Source organism: Microcaecilia unicolor, chromosome 4 (genome assembly GCF_901765095.1).
Source record: "Microcaecilia unicolor chromosome 4, aMicUni1.1, whole genome shotgun sequence".
NCBI classification, from domain to species: domain Eukaryota; kingdom Metazoa; phylum Chordata; class Amphibia; order Gymnophiona; family Siphonopidae; genus Microcaecilia; species Microcaecilia unicolor.
In genome coordinates this window covers 233,309,867-233,328,766 of record NC_044034.1, presented here as the reverse complement: position 1 = coordinate 233,328,766, position 18,900 = coordinate 233,309,867, and the positions used below count along the sequence as shown (strand labels likewise).

At 46.2% G+C, this 18,900-nt stretch overlaps 2 protein-coding genes across 3 annotated transcripts in view; one reads left to right on the top strand and one right to left on the bottom strand.

Moving 5' to 3' along the window:
• Positions 1-13,186, bottom strand: part of ERCC5 (ERCC excision repair 5, endonuclease) — a 141,425-nt gene extending 128,239 nt beyond the window's left edge. Inside the window, exon 1 of the mRNA XM_030201331.1 lies at positions 13,007-13,186. The gene's annotated coding sequence lies outside the window, so the exon portion shown is untranslated. The remainder of the gene's footprint in view (positions 1-13,006) is intronic.
• An 84-nt stretch (positions 13,187-13,270) lies between these two features.
• LOC115469055 (homocysteine S-methyltransferase 1-like) overlaps positions 13,271-18,900 on the top strand; it is a 56,417-nt gene continuing 50,787 nt past the window's right edge. For both annotated transcript variants that reach the window (XM_030201334.1, XM_030201333.1), the window contains exon 1: positions 13,271-13,461. In XM_030201334.1, the coding sequence (XP_030057194.1) occupies positions 13,393-13,461 (69 nt within the window). In that variant the 5' untranslated portion in view covers positions 13,271-13,392. The remainder of the gene's footprint in view (positions 13,462-18,900) is intronic.

The window sequence follows — 18,900 nt, the reverse complement described above, 5'->3', positions numbered from 1 at the left end:
GGAGGTGAGAGGCTGATATGCACAGACGGGGAGAAGGACCTTCAGATGGTGGTGTCCACGGACCTTAAAGCAAAAAAACTGTGTGACAAAGTGGTGGCCGTAGCCAGAAGAATGCTAAGCTGCATTGAAAGAGGAGTAACCAGCAGAAGAAAGGAGGAGTTGATGCCCCTATACAAGTCGATGGCGAGGCCCCACCTCGAGTATTGTGTTCAGTTTTGGAGGCCGCATCTTGCTAAGGATGTAAAAGCGGTCCAGAGGAAGGCAACAAAAATGATATGGGACTTGTGCCATATGACATATGAGAAGAGACTGAAAGACCTAAATATGTATAACCTAGAGGAAAGAAGGGACAGGGGAGATATGATACAGACGTTTAAATACTTGAAAGGTATTAATATAGAAACAAATCTCTTCTAGAAAGGGGAAATGATAAAACTAGAGGACATGAGCTGAGGTTGCAAGGTGGTAGACTTAGGAGTAATGTCAGGAAATTATTTTTCACGGAGAGGGTGGTCGATGCCTGGAATGCCCTCCCAAGGGAGGTGGTAGAGTCAAAGGCGTGGAATGAACACAGAGGAATTCAATTTAGAAAATAGATGATAGAAAACAAAAATTTAATAAAAAACAAAAAAAAAACACCTTAAATGGCTGCAGGGGGTGGATGTGTGTGAGTGACGCTTGGATAGCTATTCCAGCTGTAAAGAACTAAGGCAGTGCCAGGCAGACTTTGTAGGTCTGTGTCTGTATATGGTAATCCGGTTTAGGATACGCTGGAAAGGGCTTCAATGCCATCTTCAGTAGCTGGAACCGAGGACAGTGCTGGGCAGACTTTTATGGTCTGGGTGCTGCAAATGACAAGACAGATTTGGATAGGCTGGAATGGGCTTTGATGGCAAATCCAGTAGGTGGAACATAAGGATAGAGCCAGGCAGACTTCCACGGCCTATGTCCCAGAAACGTCAAAGAAAGACTTGTGATAAAGTATATATCATCACATTAATTGTTGATTTAATCATGAATTGATAAAGAGTGTGACTGTTGGGCATACTGGATGGAAAGTTCAGGTCTTTATCTGCCATCACTTACTATGTTACAAAGCTCAAAAGAATGAAAAATAGAAACACTGATGCTTTATCAGCATGGAAGCTATTCCATATTTGAATGGCTTCAAACTGGAAAGATCAATCAAAACTCAGTTTATAACAGACCCCTTCTAATGAAGGAAAATTAAGCAGAACAGAGCTTCCTTCATTTAGATGATCTTAGTACAGAGAGTAATAAGGTACCAGCTGCCGATTATTGTAAATGAGAGATGGGTCTGGATTGGCAGCCAATGAATTTAACAAATAACAGAGTGGCTTTCTGATTTGAACTTTGCATATAATTTTAGCAGCTACTTTTACCATTATTCCTAATGAATTGCAATAATTTAAATGAGGCAAAATTAAAAACTGAACTAGAATTCTAAAATAATCCACCAAAAAGTTGCTTGTGGTTTGTAAACATTTTTTTAAAATCTGAAACAAGAAGTGATTGGTTATGAACAGCATGCTGATTTTATCTAAGAATTTGCTCTGTTAATGGTTTTAAAACTATTTTAATACTCCACTGACTGAAAAAATAAAATGCAAAAAAGTAGTCTTGTCTTAAATCCATAGCTAATAAAGGGGTCCTTTTACTAAGATGCATTGAAAAATGGCTTGCGGTAGTGTAGGCGCGGGTTTTGGGCATACACCAATCCATTTTTCAGCACGCCTGTAATAAAGGTCTTTATTTTTGCCAAAAATGGACATGAACAAAATCAAAATTGCAACTGTTGTCCTGAATAAGCGTAAGAAGTAGCAAAAGAAAAATACTGAAAACAGCTGATGCTAGAATGGAGCCCTGAGGAACCACTGAATGGAGAGGGATTGAAGTGGTCGTAGAATGTTTGAAAGAAAGCTGATAAGTACGGCTCGCCAGATAGCTAGTGAACCATGTGAGAACTGTCTCAGATATCCCAACTGAAGCCAGACATTGAATCAATAGTATGTGGTCAACCAAATAGAAAACGGAAGACAAATCCAAGGAAACAATGATAACTGAACAGCGGTCATCATGAGATGTACGAATGAAATTATGTAGAGCTACTAACAATGTTTCTGTGCTACGGTGATGCAGAAAAACAGCCTGAAATGTGTGTAAAATATTGCTGCTTTCTATGTGTTGCAATAGTTGGATATGGACCAGTTTTTCTATAGCTTTAGCCAAAAATGGAAGATTAGAAATCGGTCAAAAACTATAAGGCTCCTGCAAGTCCAAATGGGGTTTCTTCAAAAGAGGACATACTAAGGCATGTTTCCAAATAGAGGGAACGGAGCCTGTGATCATTGAACTCAAAATAAGGGGAAGACTCAGTGGAATTACTTCATGGGACAAATGTTTCATTAGTGTAGCTGGCCATGGGTCTAAAGCTGAAGATGATGGATGAAGAGAAGCGAAAATATTACCAAGGGATTTTACTGACGGTAAATTAAAAGAGCACCAAATCTTTGGAAATGGGAGAGTTTCCGTGGAATTAGAGAAGAGCGGATGTGGTCCCCTCTTCAGAAAAGCGGCAACAGAGAAGAACTTGGAAACTACAGACCAGTAAGCCTCACTTCAGTTATTGGAAAAGTAATGGAAGTGATGCTGAAGGAAAGGATAGTGAATTCCCTGGAATCCCATGAGTTACAAGATCCGAGGCAACACAGTTTTACCAAAGGTAAATCGTGTCAAACGAATTTGACTGAATTCTTTGACTGCACGAACAGAGAATTGGATCAAGGACGTATGCTAGATGTAATCTACTTAGATTTCAGCAAAGCTTTTGATACATTCCCTCCTAGAACTACTTGAATAAACTTGAAAGGCTGGGGTTAGGACCAAAAGTGGCAAATTGGATTAGAAACTGGTTGACAGACGCCAGAGGGTGGTGGTCGATGGAATTCACTAGGAGGAAGGAAAGGTGAGTAGCGGAGAGCCGCAGGGATCGGAGCTGGGTCTGAATCTGTTCTATATATTTGTGAGTGACATTGCTGAAGGATTAAAAGGTAAGGTATGCCTTTTTGTGGATGATACCAAGATTTGTAACAGAGTGGACACCCCGGAGGGAGTGGAAAACATGAAAAGGGATCTGCAAAAGTTAGAAGAATGGTTTAATGTTTGACAATTAAAATTTAATGCAAAAAATTGCAAAGTGATGCATTTCGGGAGTAGAAACTCAAAGGAGCTGTATGTCCTAGGAGGTGAGAGGCTGATATGCACAGACGGGGAGAAGGACCTTCAGATGGTGGTGTCCACGGACCTTAAAGCAAAAAAAACTGTGTGACAAAGTGGTGGCCGTAGCCAGAAGAATGCTAAGCTGCATTGAAAGAGGAGTAACCAGCAGAAGAAAGGAGGAGTTGATGCCCCTATACAAGTCGATGGCGAGGCCCCACCTCGAGTATTGTGTTCAGTTTTGGAGGCCGCATCTTGCTAAGGATGTAAAAGCGGTCCAGAGGAAGGCAACAAAAATGATATGGGACTTGTGCCATATGACATATGAGAAGAGACTGAAAGACCTAAATATGTATAACCTAGAGGAAAGAAGGGACAGGGGAGATATGATACAGACGTTTAAATACTTGAAAGGTATTAATATAGAAACAAATCTCTTCTAGAAAGGGGAAATGATAAAACTAGAGGACATGAGCTGAGGTTGCAAGGTGGTAGACTTAGGAGTAATGTCAGGAAATTATTTTTCACGGAGAGGGTGGTCGATGCCTGGAATGCCCTCCCAAGGGAGGTGGTAGAGTCAAAGGCGTGGAATGAACACAGAGGAATTCAATTTAGAAAATAGATGATAGAAAACAAAAATTTAATAAAAAACAAAAAAAAAACACCTTAAATGGCTGCAGGGGGTGGATGTGTGTGAGTGACGCTTGGATAGCTATTCCAGCTGTAAAGAACTAAGGCAGTGCCAGGCAGACTTTGTAGGTCTGTGTCTGTATATGGTAATCCGGTTTAGGATACGCTGGAAAGGGCTTCAATGCCATCTTCAGTAGCTGGAACCGAGGACAGTGCTGGGCAGACTTTTATGGTCTGGGTGCTGCAAATGACAAGACAGATTTGGATAGGCTGGAATGGGCTTTGATGGCAAATCCAGTAGGTGGAACATAAGGATAGAGCCAGGCAGACTTCCACGGCCTATGTCCCAGAAACGTCAAAGAAAGACTTGTGATAAAGTATATATCATCACATTAATTGTTGATTTAATCATGAATTGATAAAGAGTGTGACTGTTGGGCATACTGGATGGAAAGTTCAGGTCTTTATCTGCCATCACTTACTATGTTACAAAGCTCAAAAGAATGAAAAATAGAAACACTGATGCTTTATCAGCATGGAAGCTATTCCATATTTGAATGGCTTCAAACTGGAAAGATCAATCAAAACTCAGTTTATAACAGACCCCTTCTAATGAAGGAAAATTAAGCAGAACAGAGCTTCCTTCATTTAGATGATCTTAGTACAGAGAGTAATAAGGTACCAGCTGCCGATTATTGTAAATGAGAGATGGGTCTGGATTGGCAGCCAATGAATTTAACAAATAACAGAGTGGCTTTCTGATTTGAACTTTGCATATAATTTTAGCAGCTACTTTTACCATTATTCCTAATGAATTGCAATAATTTAAATGAGGCAAAATTAAAAACTGAACTAGAATTCTAAAATAATCCACCAAAAAGTTGCTTGTGGTTTGTAAACATTTTTTTAAAATCTGAAACAAGAAGTGATTGGTTATGAACAGCATGCTGATTTTATCTAAGAATTTGCTCTGTTAATGGTTTTAAAACTATTTTAATACTCCACTGACTGAAAAAATAAAATGCAAAAAAGTAGTCTTGTCTTAAATCCATAGCTAATAAAGGGGTCCTTTTACTAAGATGCATTGAAAAATGGCTTGCGGTAGTGTAGGCGCGGGTTTTGGGCATACACCAATCCATTTTTCAGCACGCCTGTAATAAAGGTCTTTATTTTTGCCAAAAATGGACATGAACAAAATCAAAATTGCCGTGCATCCATTTTGGGTCTGCGACCTTACCACCAGCCATTGACCAGGTGGTAATGACCTATACGCGTACAAAAATAAAAATGTCCCTCTCCTCTCCCTATCCAGTATTGACTCTGTGTCCTTCTCCCTCCCTGTCCAACATTTACCCTTCTCTCTCCCCATGTTAACCTTCTTCCCCATCTCTTTCAGTGCTCCCCATCCTCCTTGGGGCCACATATCTCCCTGGCCTGCTCCCACAGTCCATCCTCTGGCAGCTCCAAGGAGGTTTAATAGACAGGAGGCCAAGTGACATCAAAATGTTGAAACCAATTAGGCCAATCTCACTTTCCCCTTCCCCACGCAGCTGTCATTGCTGTACTCTCAAAACAAAGCAAGCAAACCTATGAGCTGCTACATCCAGGTTGTCACGCTTTATTGTTAAAAAAAAAAATCCTTTATCCTCCACATTTTAAGACACTGCCTATCCTGCTGGATAGTGATGGCACAAGGAAAGCAAGTTTGGTCCAGTGAAGACTAACTCAAAATAATCTGTTTCTTAGCCGGGCCCTAGTATTATCATCTTAAAAATGAGACCATACCATGCCTCTGTAGCTATGTTCCACTAATGTTAAACAGTTAACTGGATTTCTTGAAATGATTATATAAATAAACGTAGAATGCATGACTAGGGGCACAAACATACACTTATTTATTCAATATCACAATTTCTCATGTAGAGCCACAAAACAACTTTTTAGGGCAGATAGTGTTCCTTTTATTATTGACCAGATAGAGATAGTGAATGATACATACCTGTAGCAGGTGTTCTCCGAGGACAGCAGGCTGATTGTTCTCACGACTGGGTGACGTCCGCGGCAGCCCCCACCAACCGGAAAAAGCTTCGCGGGACGGTCGGCACGCAGGGCACGCCCACCGCGCATGCGCGGCCGTCTTCCCGCCCGTGCGTGACCGCTCCCGCCAGTTGAATGACTAGCAAAAAAGATGAAACACACAACTCCAAAGGGGAGGAGGGAGGGTAGGTGAGAACAATCAGCCTGCTGTCCTCGGAGAACACCTGCTACAGGTATGTATCATTCACTTTCTCCGAGGACAAGCAGGCTGCTTGTTCTCACGACTGGGGTATCCCTAGCTCTCAGGCTCACTCAAAACAAGAACCCAGGTCAATTGAACCTCGCAACGGCGAGGGTACAACAGAAAATTGACCTACGAAGAACAACTAACTGAGAGTGCAGCCTGACCAGAATAAATTCGGGTCCTGGAGGGTGGAGTTGGATTTACACCCCAAACAGATTCTGCAGCACCGACTGCCCGAACCGACTGTCGCGTCGGGTATCCTGCTGGAGGCAGTAATGTGATGTGAATGTGTGGACAGATGACCACGTCGCAGCCTTGCAAATCTCTTCAATAGTGGCTGACTTCAAGTGGGCCACCGACGCTGCCATGGCTCTAACACTATGAGCCGTGACATGACCCTCAAGAGCCAGCCCAGCCTGGGCGTAAGTGAAGGAAATGCAATCTGCTAGCCAATTGGAGATGATGCGTTTCCCGACAGCGACCCCTAGCCTGTTAGGGTCGAAAGAAATAAACAATTGGGCGGACTGTCTGTGGGGCTGTGTCCGCTCCAAGTAGAAGGCCAATGCTCTCTTGCAGTCCAATGTGTGCAACTGACGTTCAGCAGGGCGGGTATGCGGCCTGGGGAAGAATGTTGGCAAGACAATTGACTGGTTAAGATGGAACTCCGACACCACCTTCGGCAGGAACTTTGGGTGGGTGCGGAGCACTACTCTGTTATGATGAAATTTGGTATATGGAGCGTGAGCTACTAGGGCTTGAAGCTCACTGACCCTACGAGCTGAAGTAACTGCCACCAAGAAAATGACCTTCCAGGTCAAGTACTTCAGATGGCAGGTATTCAGTGGCTCAAAAGGAGGTTTCATCAGCTGGGTGAGGACGACGTTGAGATCCCATGACACTGTGGGAGGCTTGACAGGGGGCTTTGACAAGAGCAAGCCTCTCATGAATCGAACTACTAAGGGCTCTCCAGAGATGGCTTTACCTTCCACACGATAATGGTAAGCACTAATCGCACTAAGGTGATTCCTTACTGAGTTGGTCTTGAGACCAGACTCTGATAAGTGCAGAAGGTATTCAAGCAGGTTCTGTGCAGGACAAGACCGAGGTTCTAGGGCCTTGCTCTCACACCAAACGACAAACCTCCTCCACTTGAAAAAGTAACTCTTTTTAGTGGAATCCTTCCTAGAGGCAAGCAAGACACGGGAGACACCCTCAGACAAACCCAACGCAGCGAAGTCTACGCCCTCAACATCCAGGCCGTGAGAGCCAGGGATTGAAGGTTGGGGTGCAGCAACGCTCCGTCGTTCTGCGAGATGAGAGTCGGAAAACACTCCAATCTCCACGGTTCTTCGGAGGACAACTCCAGAAGAAGAGGAAACCAGATCTGACGAGGCCAAAAGGGCGCGATCAGAATCATGGTGCCGCGGTCTTGCTTGAGCTTCAGTAAGGTCTTCCCCACCAAAGGTATGGGAGGATAAGCATACAGGAGGCCGGTCCCCCAATGAAGGAGAAAGGCATCTGACGCTAGCCTGCCGTGTGTCTGAAGTCTGGAACAGAACAGAGGCAGCTTGTGGTTGGTCCGGGAGGCGAAAAGGTCCACCGAGGGGGTTCCCCACTCTCGGAAGATCTTGCGTACCACTCTGGAATGGAGCGACCACTCGTGCGGTTGCATGACTCTGCTCAGTCTGTCGGCCAGACTGTTGTTTACGCCTGCCAGGTACGTGGCTTGGAGAAGCATGCCGAACCGGCACGCCCAACGCCACATCCCGACGGCTTCCTGACACAGGGGGCGAGAACCGGTGCCCCCCTGCTTGTTGACGTAATACATTGCAACCTGATTGTCTGTCCGAATTTGGATAATTTGGTAGGACAGCCGATCTCTGAAAGCCTTCAGTGCGTTCCAGATCGCTCGGAGCTCCAGGAGGTTGATCTGCAGATCCTTTTCCTGGAGGGACCACAGACCCTGGGTGTGAAGCCCATCGACATGAGCTCCCCACCCCAGGCGAGATGCATCCGTCGTCAGCACTTTCGTGGGCTGCGGAATTTGGAATGGACGTCCCAGGGTCAAATTGGTCCGAATGGTCCACCAGAGCAGTGAAGTGCGGCAACTGGTGGAGAGGCGGATGACATCTTCTAGATTCCCGGTGGCTTGGAACCACTGGGAAGCTAGGGTCCATTGAGCAGATCTCATGTGAAGACGAGCCATGGGAGTCACATGAACTGTGGAGGCCATATGACCCAGAAGTCTCAACATCTGCCGAGCTGTGACCTGCTGAGACGCTCTGGTCTGCGAGGCCAGGGCCAGGAGATTGGTGGCCCTCGCTTCGGGAAGGTAGGCCTGAGCCGTCTGGGCATTCAGCAGAGCTCCTATGAATTCCAGAGACTGTGTTGGCTGGAGATGGGACTTTGGGTAATTTATCACAAACCCCAGCAGCTCCAGAAGTCGAGTAGTGCACTGCATAGACCGGAGGGCTCCCGCCTCCGAGGTGTTCTTGACCAGCCAATCGTCGAGATATGGGAACACGTGCACTCCCAGCTTGCGTAGGTAGGCCGCTACCACCACGAGGCACTTTGTAAACACTCGTGGGGCAGAGGCGAGCCCAAAGGGTAGCACACAATACTGAAAGTGCCGTGCGCCCAGGCGGAATCTGAGATACTGTCTGTGAGCTGGCAGTATCGGGATGTGAGTGTATGCGTCCTTTAAATCCAGGGAACATAGCCAATCGTTTTTCTGAATCATTGGCAGAAGGGTGCCCAAGGAAAGCATCCTGAACTTTTCTTTGACCAGGAATTTGTTCAGGCCTCTCAGGTCTAGGATGGGACGCATCCCCCCTGTTTTCTTTTCCACAAGGAAGTACCTGGAATAGAATCCCTGCCCTTCCTGCCCGGGTGGTACGGGCTCGACCGCACTGGCGCTGAGAAGGGCGGAGAGTTCCTCTGCAAGTACCTGCTTGTGATGGGAGCTGAAGGATTGAGCTCCCGGAGGACAATTTGGAGGCAGGGAGGCCAAATTCAGGGCGTATCCGCACCGCACTATTTGGAGAACCCACTGGTCGGAGGTTATGAGAGGCCACCTTTGGTGAAAAAATTTTAACCTCCCCCCGACCGGCAGATCGTCCGGTACGGACACTTTGAGGGCGGCTATGTTCCCGTGGATCCAGTCAAAAGCCCGTCCCTGGCTTTTGCTGTGGAGGCGCAGGGGGCTGCTTAGGCGCACGCTGTTGACGGGAACGAGCGCGCTGGGGCTGTCCCTGTGCCTGACGAGGCCTTCGGGCCGGCTGGTTGTACCTACGCTTTGCAAAAGAATAGGGTGCAGCCTGCCGGGCCCGGGAAAAACGTCCACCTGTGGAGGTGGATGCTGAAGGCGCCCGGTGGGAGAGTTTGTCGAGGGCGGTTTCCCGCTGGTGCAGTTGGTCCACCATCTGCTCGACCTTCTCACCGAAAATGTTATCCCCCCGGCAAGGGACGTCGGCCAGTCTCTGCTGGGTGCAGTTGTCCAGGTCAGAGGCACGCAGCCATGAGAGCCTGCGCATCACTATACCTTGGGCCGCAGCACGAGATACCACGTCACAGGTGTCATAGATACCCCTGGACAGGAACTTTCTGCACGCCTTCAGCTGCCTGACCACCTCCTGATAAGGCCTGGACTGCTCCGGCGGGAGCTTCTCGACCAGGTCCGCCAGTTGTTGCACATAGGTCCGCATGTGAATGCTCATATAGAGCAGGTATGACTGGATGCGGGTCACGAGCATGGAGGATTGGTAGGCCTTCCTCCCAAACGAGTCCAGAGTGCGAGACTCCCGCCCCGGGGGCGCCGAGGCGGTATCCCTCGAACTCCGTGCCCTCTTGAGAGCAGAATCCACGACCGCCGAGTCATGGGGCAATTGGGGCCGCATTAACTCTGGGTCGGAGTGGATCCTGTATTGGGACTCTGCTTTCTTGGGAATGGTGGGGTTAGTTAACTGTCGCACCCAGTTCCGAAGCAGTGTCTCTTTGAGGACATTGTGCAGCGGCACCGTGGAGGACTCTCTAGGTGGTGATGGATAGTCGAGGACCTCGAGCATCTCGGCCCTCGGCTCTTCCACAGAGACCACGGGGAAGGGAATGCTAATAGACATATCCCGCACAAAGGAGGCAAAGGAGAGACTCTCGGGAGGTGAGAGCTTCCTCTCCGGTGAAGGCGTGGGGTCCGAGGGAAGGCCCGTAGACTCCTCTGAGGAGAAATATCTAGGGTCCTCCTCTTCCCCCCACGAGTCCTCATCCTCGGTATCGGACATAAGCTCATGTAGCTGAGTCCTGAACCGGGCCCGGCTCGACGTCGAGGCACCAGGGTCTCGGTGTCGTCGAGCGGTGGACTCCCGCGCCGGCGGGGACGGAGCTCCCTCCATCGACGTCGACGGGGACTCCACCTGCGTGGCGGTCGAGACTGGCGCCGCAAGCGGCGGCGGTGTCGACGGCCCCGGCGCCGGGCTAGAGCTCGCCGGCGCCACAGACATCGGTGCCGAGGGCGCAAGCACCCCCGGCGCCGGCACAGCCTGGCGCATCAGCCCTTCCAGGATCCCCGGAAGGATGGCTCTGAGGCACTCGTCCAGGCCCGCTGCCGGGAAAGGCGGTGGGGCCGGTAGGGGTGTCGGCGTCAGAAGCTGATGGGGGCCAGGAGACGGCACCGAGGTGCCGGAACCCCGACGCGTCGGTACCTCCACAACCGACGGGGACCTCTCCTCTCGACGAGTATGCTTCGGCGTCGCCTCCTCTCCGATATCCGGATGCACCGAGGGCGACCGGTGACGACGCTTCTTATCCTTCTTGCGATGCCCGTCACCGGCGCCGGAAGGCATGGAGGAGGAGAAGGTCGATCCCCCTCGGTCTCGAGGTACCGGGTCAGACAGGGTTCGGTCCCGTGGCCCACGAGCTGAGGGAGTGACCGGGGCCGACTGCCCACGCGGCCTCTCACCTCCACTCTCACCGGAGGACCGGCGGGCCGACGGGACCCGTTCTCCTGGGGTCGATGCCATCGGTGCCGATGTCTCGGGCATCGATACCGGTACCGAAGGACCGGGCGTCGGTACCGATGCCGTCGAGGTCGACGTCGAGGGGCCGGCGCAAGTTCCAAAAAGACGGTCCCGCAGAACTTGCCTCGCAACCTGAGTCCGTTTCCGGAGACCGAGACACAGAGAACACGACTTGATATTGTGCTCCGGCCCGAGGCACTGGAGGCACCAAGCGTGGGTGTCGGTCTGCGAGATCGGCCGGCCGCAGCGACCACACTTTTTAAATCCACTCGGGACCTTCGAGGACATCGACGGAAAAATCGCGTCGGCGAAGTCAAAGTCGTCAATGGTGGCTGGAATCACACCTCGAAAAAAGAAACGACCGAGCGGCCACTAGGCCGCAACGCGGCGTCCCCGCTGGAAGCAAGGGAAAAGGGGAGCGCGTGCTCCACACGCTCAGGTTTTTTTTTTTTTTTTGAAAGGGAAACCGGCGATAACCCAAAAACAAGAGTAGAAAAAGAAAAGCGACGATCCGCGTAAACGCGATCGAAAATCCGGCGGCTGAAACAGAGAGAGCGGCAAAGCACGACTCTCTCCAGGCGCGGAAAAAAAGGAACTGGCGGGAGCGGTCGCGCACGGGCGGGAAGACGGCTGCGCATGCGCGGTGGGCGTGCCCTGCGTGCCGACCGTCCCGCGAAGCTTTTTCCGGTTGGTGGGGGCTGCCGCGGACGTCACCCAGTCGTGAGAACAAGCAGCCTGCTTGTCCTCGGAGAAAAAAAGAGTTCTCAGTTTTGGCACAATATAAGTCATCACATGAACAAAATATAAGAAAACCAGTGGATTGAATTAAGGGCTTATAGCCCATTTATGTTTAAACAAAAGAGATCTGCATGAAACAAAATATTTATTTTTATTTTGACTTATAAAACTACTTGCCCCTGAAACACCTTCAAAACAGAATAATCCCTTTCTGTATCTAAAAGGTTATCAATAGAAATCAAACAAAATAAAACATGGAAAAGAAAATAAGATGATACCTTTTTTATTGGACATAACTTAATACATTTCTTGATTAGCTTTCGAAGGTTGCCCTTCTTCATCAGATCGGAAATAAGCAAATGTGCTAGCTGACAGTGTATATAAGTGAAAACATTCAAGCATTACTATGACAGTCTGACAGGGTGGGAGGATGGGGGTGGGTAGGAGGAATGCATGGGGACATCAAAGCATATCATTGATATTCTAACAGGATGGGTGTGGGTAGGTGAGGGGTGGGGTGATCAACAGAGACATACAGCTTTATGGTTTATAATGGGCTAGGAACCCCAGGTCCTTGTTAAGTCCTTTCTGTTGGGTGTTAAAATATTCAATCATTCTGACTTCAAACTGTATCTAAAAGGTAAACCTCTACAAAACAGATGAAGATGTGATTCCACGTGCTCCAATGAAAGGAGAGTTTACTTCTACTTCCATTTAATTTCAGTATATTATACCATCTTTATAACACCAGGCTTCCAAACCAAAGGCAAATTACAGTTAAGATGCTGATGCACCCATCAGGAAACAGGATAGCCTCACTGAAATCTTGACATCTATATATAACAGTGAAAAAAAATGAGCACAAACTATAGAATTTATAATTGCAGTTTCTACCGGCTACAAAAATTTTTGAAGCTGTTTTAGTGATATTCAATTGTTACTTCTTTTGTCTTCCACCTTTTAAGATGGAGCAACAATAAAGAAAGAATGACAAGGTGGATGCAGCACCAGTAAGTTTGCTTGCTTTGCTTTGAGTGAACTGAAATGACGGCTGCGCAGGGGAGGAGGGGGGCTGGAAAGTGGAAACATTACAAGTTGGCTTCCTTACCTTGCTTATAGTGAACTAGATAGGTTCACTCTGGTCTTAGGCAGCGCTTTCTCCCTCTCATCTGCCCGCTCTCCCCGTCCGCGTGGTCTGCCCTGCCCCTGAAGCGCCGTTCTCCCTCCAGCACCGGCGATCCCCATGGTCAGCCATCTGACACAGCGTGCGTCGCCAGGGCCTCTCCTCAGGCGGGCGTCCCACCTTTGCTGAAAACAGGAAGTTGTAGAGTAGGCGGGACTGACGAGTCGACGCACGCTAGCAGATGGCTGACTATGGGAATCGCCGATTCGCTGGTGCTGGAGGGAGAACGGTGCATCATAAGCTATCAGTGCAAAACTGCAGGGCTTAGTGTCTCTTCTTAAAACTATCCACAGAACTACGAAGAGACAGCAATGGAAGACGTGAAAATATTAGATGGTGGTTTATCAACCGAATTAGAGGCAGCAGGTTTTCTAATCCAGGTACTGAGAAATGTGAAATTTATTTTTCTGTTGTAGAGAAAGATTAACCTCAGAGCTAAACTGAACTGCCATGTTGCTCAGAAGGTCGTAATAAGTTAAATAATCAGCTTTAAAAATACACGTATTTATTTAGAGTATATAGAAAAAAATTTGAAGTATTTTATGTGGAAAATATCTAGAAAAAAACTGGCAAAAGGTAAAAAAAAAACGGATACAGCGGGATCCTCCCGGATTCGATTTAAAAACCTTTAAAATACATGTGGACATTTTACATATATCTTCCAAAATAAATGTTTTTAGAAGAAGACAGCTAATGTAGTTAAAGCTGAGGATTATTCTCCCGGGATCTTCCTATTTCCTTACCACCTTAGCTCCATTCCACGTTAAAAAAAATCTATATATTCTAAATACGGGGAGGATTTTTAAGCCAATAATTGAATTAATTACAACCTTTTTAACAATATGATCCTTTATATTCTGAGGCTTTTTTCTACCCCAATTTTTTTTCCAATTTGGTTATTGTTATATGGATAATATTAAGTGTAGTTTTTTATATAGAAAATGTAAGTTCACTAGTTACATAAGGTTATCAATAGAAATCAAACAAAATAAAACATGGAAAAGAAAATAAGATGATACCTTTTTTATTGTACATAACTTAATACATTTCTTGATTAGCTTTCAAAGGTTGTCCTTCTTAGTCAGATCGGAAATAAATGTGCTAGCTGACAGTGTATATAAGTGAAAACATTCAAGCATTACTATGACAGTCTGACAGGGTGGGAGGATGGGGGTGGGTCGGAGGTATGCATGGGGACATCAAAGCATATCATTGATATTCTAACAGGATGGGTGTGGATAGGTGAGGGGTGAGGTGATCAACAGAGACATACAGCTTTATGGTTTATAAGAACGCAGGTGGAGTGGAAGTTTGTTATGGTATTTGGATCTTACAGAATTGTTTAAATACTTTAAGAAACTGTTATACTATGTGTATATATTTTTTTGTTTTTTTAATTTGCTGTGACACATGTGTTTTCTGTGAACATATATATATATATATTATTTTTTATGAGTGCTCAGTGAAACCTGTTGCAGAGGCTGGACTATTTGGAAGCAACATACCATGCAAACATCATTGCACTCTCAGCCCTCCCTACCTCCTTCAAAACTATAGAAGCTAATATGTTGTAATCTATACAAATTTCTTTAAGAATACCATGCACTGTCAGTGTTAATCCAAAAAACCTCCAAACACTTAGCTTCGGGCTGGATCTTTTTTTCTTTTTGTTCCATGCAGCCTCTGTCAACAGTCTGTATTTTTGTGTCCTATGTCCCCACCAACCGATATGATGCTTTTGCCATGAGATGCTGTTTACATCGATTTTTTTAAAAAATTGAAATTACGAGCCTTTTTCGATCAACAGAGATGCACTGCTACCCCTGACCCTAATATCGAGGAGGCACCATATAAAACTTTTATGTCCACTCATAAGCTTCTATCCACCTGGTTGCCTCCAGGACCTCCGGATGTAGTTGTAGAAGTGTTCTCTCGATTAGTCCTTCATGATTTAGATCAAATGGAAAAGAAAAAAAATTTTTGCTCAAAAAAATTTGAATCGAGAACAAATAAAGGCACTAGAGGAATTAAGTCAAGATGAAACTATCATCATCCACAGAGCAGATAAGGGAGGGGGGTAGTTGTGCAAGACATGGACCTCTGTCATGAAGAGACACTGAGACAGTTAAGTGATACTCGTTATTACCAACAGTTGGAACAGGACCCCACCAGGGAGAACCAAGAGAAGATATATCACATGCTAGTACAAGCAGCAAATCAGGGCATTATTACCATCAAACAGTTTAAATATTTATTCAACAAACACCCCTTGATCCCAAGGATTTACTTTGTGCCTAAGATCCACAAGACCATTGTTAATCCACCAGGACGTCCGATTGTATCCAGTAGGGATTCTTTAAATGAACCTTTATCCCAATTTCTTGACTATTATTTGCAGTCATGCATTAAAAAAATACCATCGTATGTGAGGGACTCAGCTCATTTGATCAGTATGTTCAAATGGAAATACAGGAAAACAAGGTAATTCTGTTGTCAATGGACGTGATATCTCTGTATACAAAAATTCCCCATCATTTCGAGGCATGCTATGTGTACAAGAGCAGATTCATGCCCCAGATAAAAATGTGGAAAAGATTTATAGATGATGTTTTTTTAGTATGGACAGGGAACAACACTAATTTACAAGAATTTCTAATATATATTAATAGTTGTGACAGTAATATTGCATTCGAGTCTAACATAGGTGGGAAATCACTCAACTACTTGGATGTCAACATCACGATAGAGGATACCAGGTTTCAGACTAAAGTGTATATAGAAAACCAACTGATACAAACTCCATATTACATTACAGGAGTTTTCGGCTTAGATCAGTTAAAAAGGGCATCCCTGCAGGACAGTTTTTACGCATCAGAAAGTTATGTGGGTCTAAGGACCACTTTGATTTGGATGCCAAACGGATGTATAAGAGATTTAGGCAACGGGGCTACCTTCCAAAAATGTTAAAGAACTTGTGCAAGCGGGCGTCTAATACGCACCAACAGTGGCTACTAACTCCGCGGGAAGAACATGCAGAGACTAAACAGGATAAGATGACATGTATTTTACCATTCTCGGAAAGAACTGCTTTGGTTCAAGGGATCATAAGAAAACATTGGCCGATGTTGTCTTTATTAAAGATTAATGACTACCCTTTGTTTGCTAACACTGGGAGTCAGAATATGGGAGAGAAATTAAGATCATATAAACATGCCCATATAACAACAGAAGAAGGCTCTAGTAGGGGCCATAATCCGTGCACACACTGTGTTTATTGTAAATATGCATGGCAAACAGACCAGGTGATTCATCCTAAAACGGGACGTCCATTTCATCTGAATATGACAACTAATTGTGAATCTAGTCAGGTGGTATATGGGATAGTTTGTCCCATAAAGTGGTACATAGGATACACTACTAGGAAGATATAGCAGCGGATAGCAGAACATATCAGTAATCTGAGATTGCAAAAAAAGAGAAGCCCCGCTAGTAGAACATTGGGTCAACAAACAACATACCATTTCTGATTTGAAATATGTAGTTCTTAAATGTCTAACAACAACCAACGGAGGTCATATAGCTAGTAAGTTAAAACATGAAGAACAGCGCCTTATATTCCAATGGGACACGGTTGCCCCTAGTGGCCTAAATAGAGAAATAGAATGGCTTCATGGACGACGGGCAGTATACGTCATTAGTATCACCTTTTAAATTATGCGCAGGCGCTAGCGTTTTTTGGCTGGTATACCTCGGAAGAGTCAGATGGTCCACTCAACAGGTAAGCCCTGCATATATAATAAAGAAGTTTGGAGGTTAAGTCAGAGTTAAGAGGGCTTATGGAACCTCAACAGTGAGAAGCAATTTTGTGTATTGAGAACAATATAAGAGAGCAAGTAACACCTACATTATGTATCGCTTATGTCTCACAGGGAGTATATGTTCAGAAATAGCGGGAATCAGGTTCGATAGGACTACGTTCTCCTGAAGACGCCCAGAGTGAGAATGTGTTGAGAACAAAGATTAAGAGAGAGAAAATTGAAACACATTCTGAGTTGCTGATACAGCATGGTTTTAAATCACACGGTGTAAGAACACAAACTGTTGACAGAGGCTGCATGGAACAAAAAGAAAAAAAGATCCAGCCCGAAGCTAAGTGTTTGGAGGTTTTTTGCATTAACACTGACAGTGCATGGTATTCTTAAAGAAATTTGTATAGATTACAACATATTAGCTTCTATAGTTTTGAAGGAGGTAGGGAGGGCTGAGAGTGCAATGATGTTTGCATGGTATGTTGCTTCCAAATAGTTCAGCCTCTGCAACAGGTTTCACTGAGCACTCATAAAAAATAAAATATATATGTTCACAGAAAACACATGCGTCACAAAAGCTAAAAAGCGTACTGGAACCCACTCATCCAGATGCTGGAAGGTGTTACTGGAACCCACTCACAGATGCTTGAAGGCGTTATCGGAACCCACGCGCACAGATGCTGGAAGTCATTACTGGAACCCACTCACACAGATGCTGGAAGGCATTACTGGAACCCACGCACACAGAAGCTGAAAAGCGTACTGGAACCCACGCACACAGAAGCTGAAAAACGTACTGGAACCCACGCACACAGAAGCTGAAAAGCGTACTGGAACCCACGCACACAGAAGCTGAAAAGCATACTGGAACCCACGCACACAGAAGCTGAAAAGCATACTGGAACCCACGCACACAGAAGCTGAAAAGCGTACTGGAACCCACGCACACAGAAGCTGAAAAGCGTACTGGAACACACTCGCACAGACGCTGGAAGGCGTTACTGGAACCCACTCACACAGATGCTGGAAGGCATTACTGAAACTTGCGCACACAGAAGCTGAAAAGTGTACTGGAACCCACGCACACAGAAGCTGAAAAGCGTACTGGAACCCACTCACACAGATACTGGAACCCACGCACACAGAAGCTGAAAAGCGTACTGGAACCCACTCACACAGATGCTGGAAGGCGTTACTGGAGCCCTCTCACACAGAAGCTGGACGGCGTTACTGGAACCCACACACACACAGAAGCTGAAAGGCATGCTGAAATCCAGTCACACAGATCCTGGAAGGCGTTAACCAGGACAAGAGCATCATCAAAGAGAGGAGCGAGGTAGGAGTCAGGAGCGTCAGCAAGGCAAGGGCGTCTGCAGGAGCCAAGAGGCATTGCAAAGACAAGGCATCTTCAGGAACCAAAGCGTTGCCAGAACAGGAGCGATGAGACGTAAAGGCCCCGCTGTAGGTCCAGGAGGAGGTTAAATGCGTTTCAAGGTGTGACGTCATCGTCCTGCACCCGCCCTACAACTTCTGCGAAGTGTCCAGCATGTCCGGCTGTGATGTGGGACAATGAGTTTGAGGCAGTGTTGATGAGAAGCAAGAGAGCGGTCTGTCAAATTCACAGCTGAGGAGTCATGGTTTGACCGTGACAGAGGTTACTGATGTTATCAAAAAGCATACTGATACCATCGATACCCTCTCCCAGTGGACACTTTCTGCGCCCTCCACCTCCAGGAGATTTTCTGTCAAGTCGAAGTGAGGACCCTACTGCTGTCAAAGGCGGAAGTACACTCCTTCTCATCCCACTCCACCTTCTCAGCTCCAGTGTGCTCGTTCTCATCAACAGTGTGTGCAAAAGACCTAACCAACTCCTCAGTCGAAGCAGAAGGTGAGCTTTTGACTGGCTTGAAGAAAGCATAGCCGCCATCAAAGTAACCATTCTGGACAACCTTCCGGCAGGAGGGAGACTTTGTTTTTTTTCCAAGCCAGATGGCTCCTTGTAACCTCTGA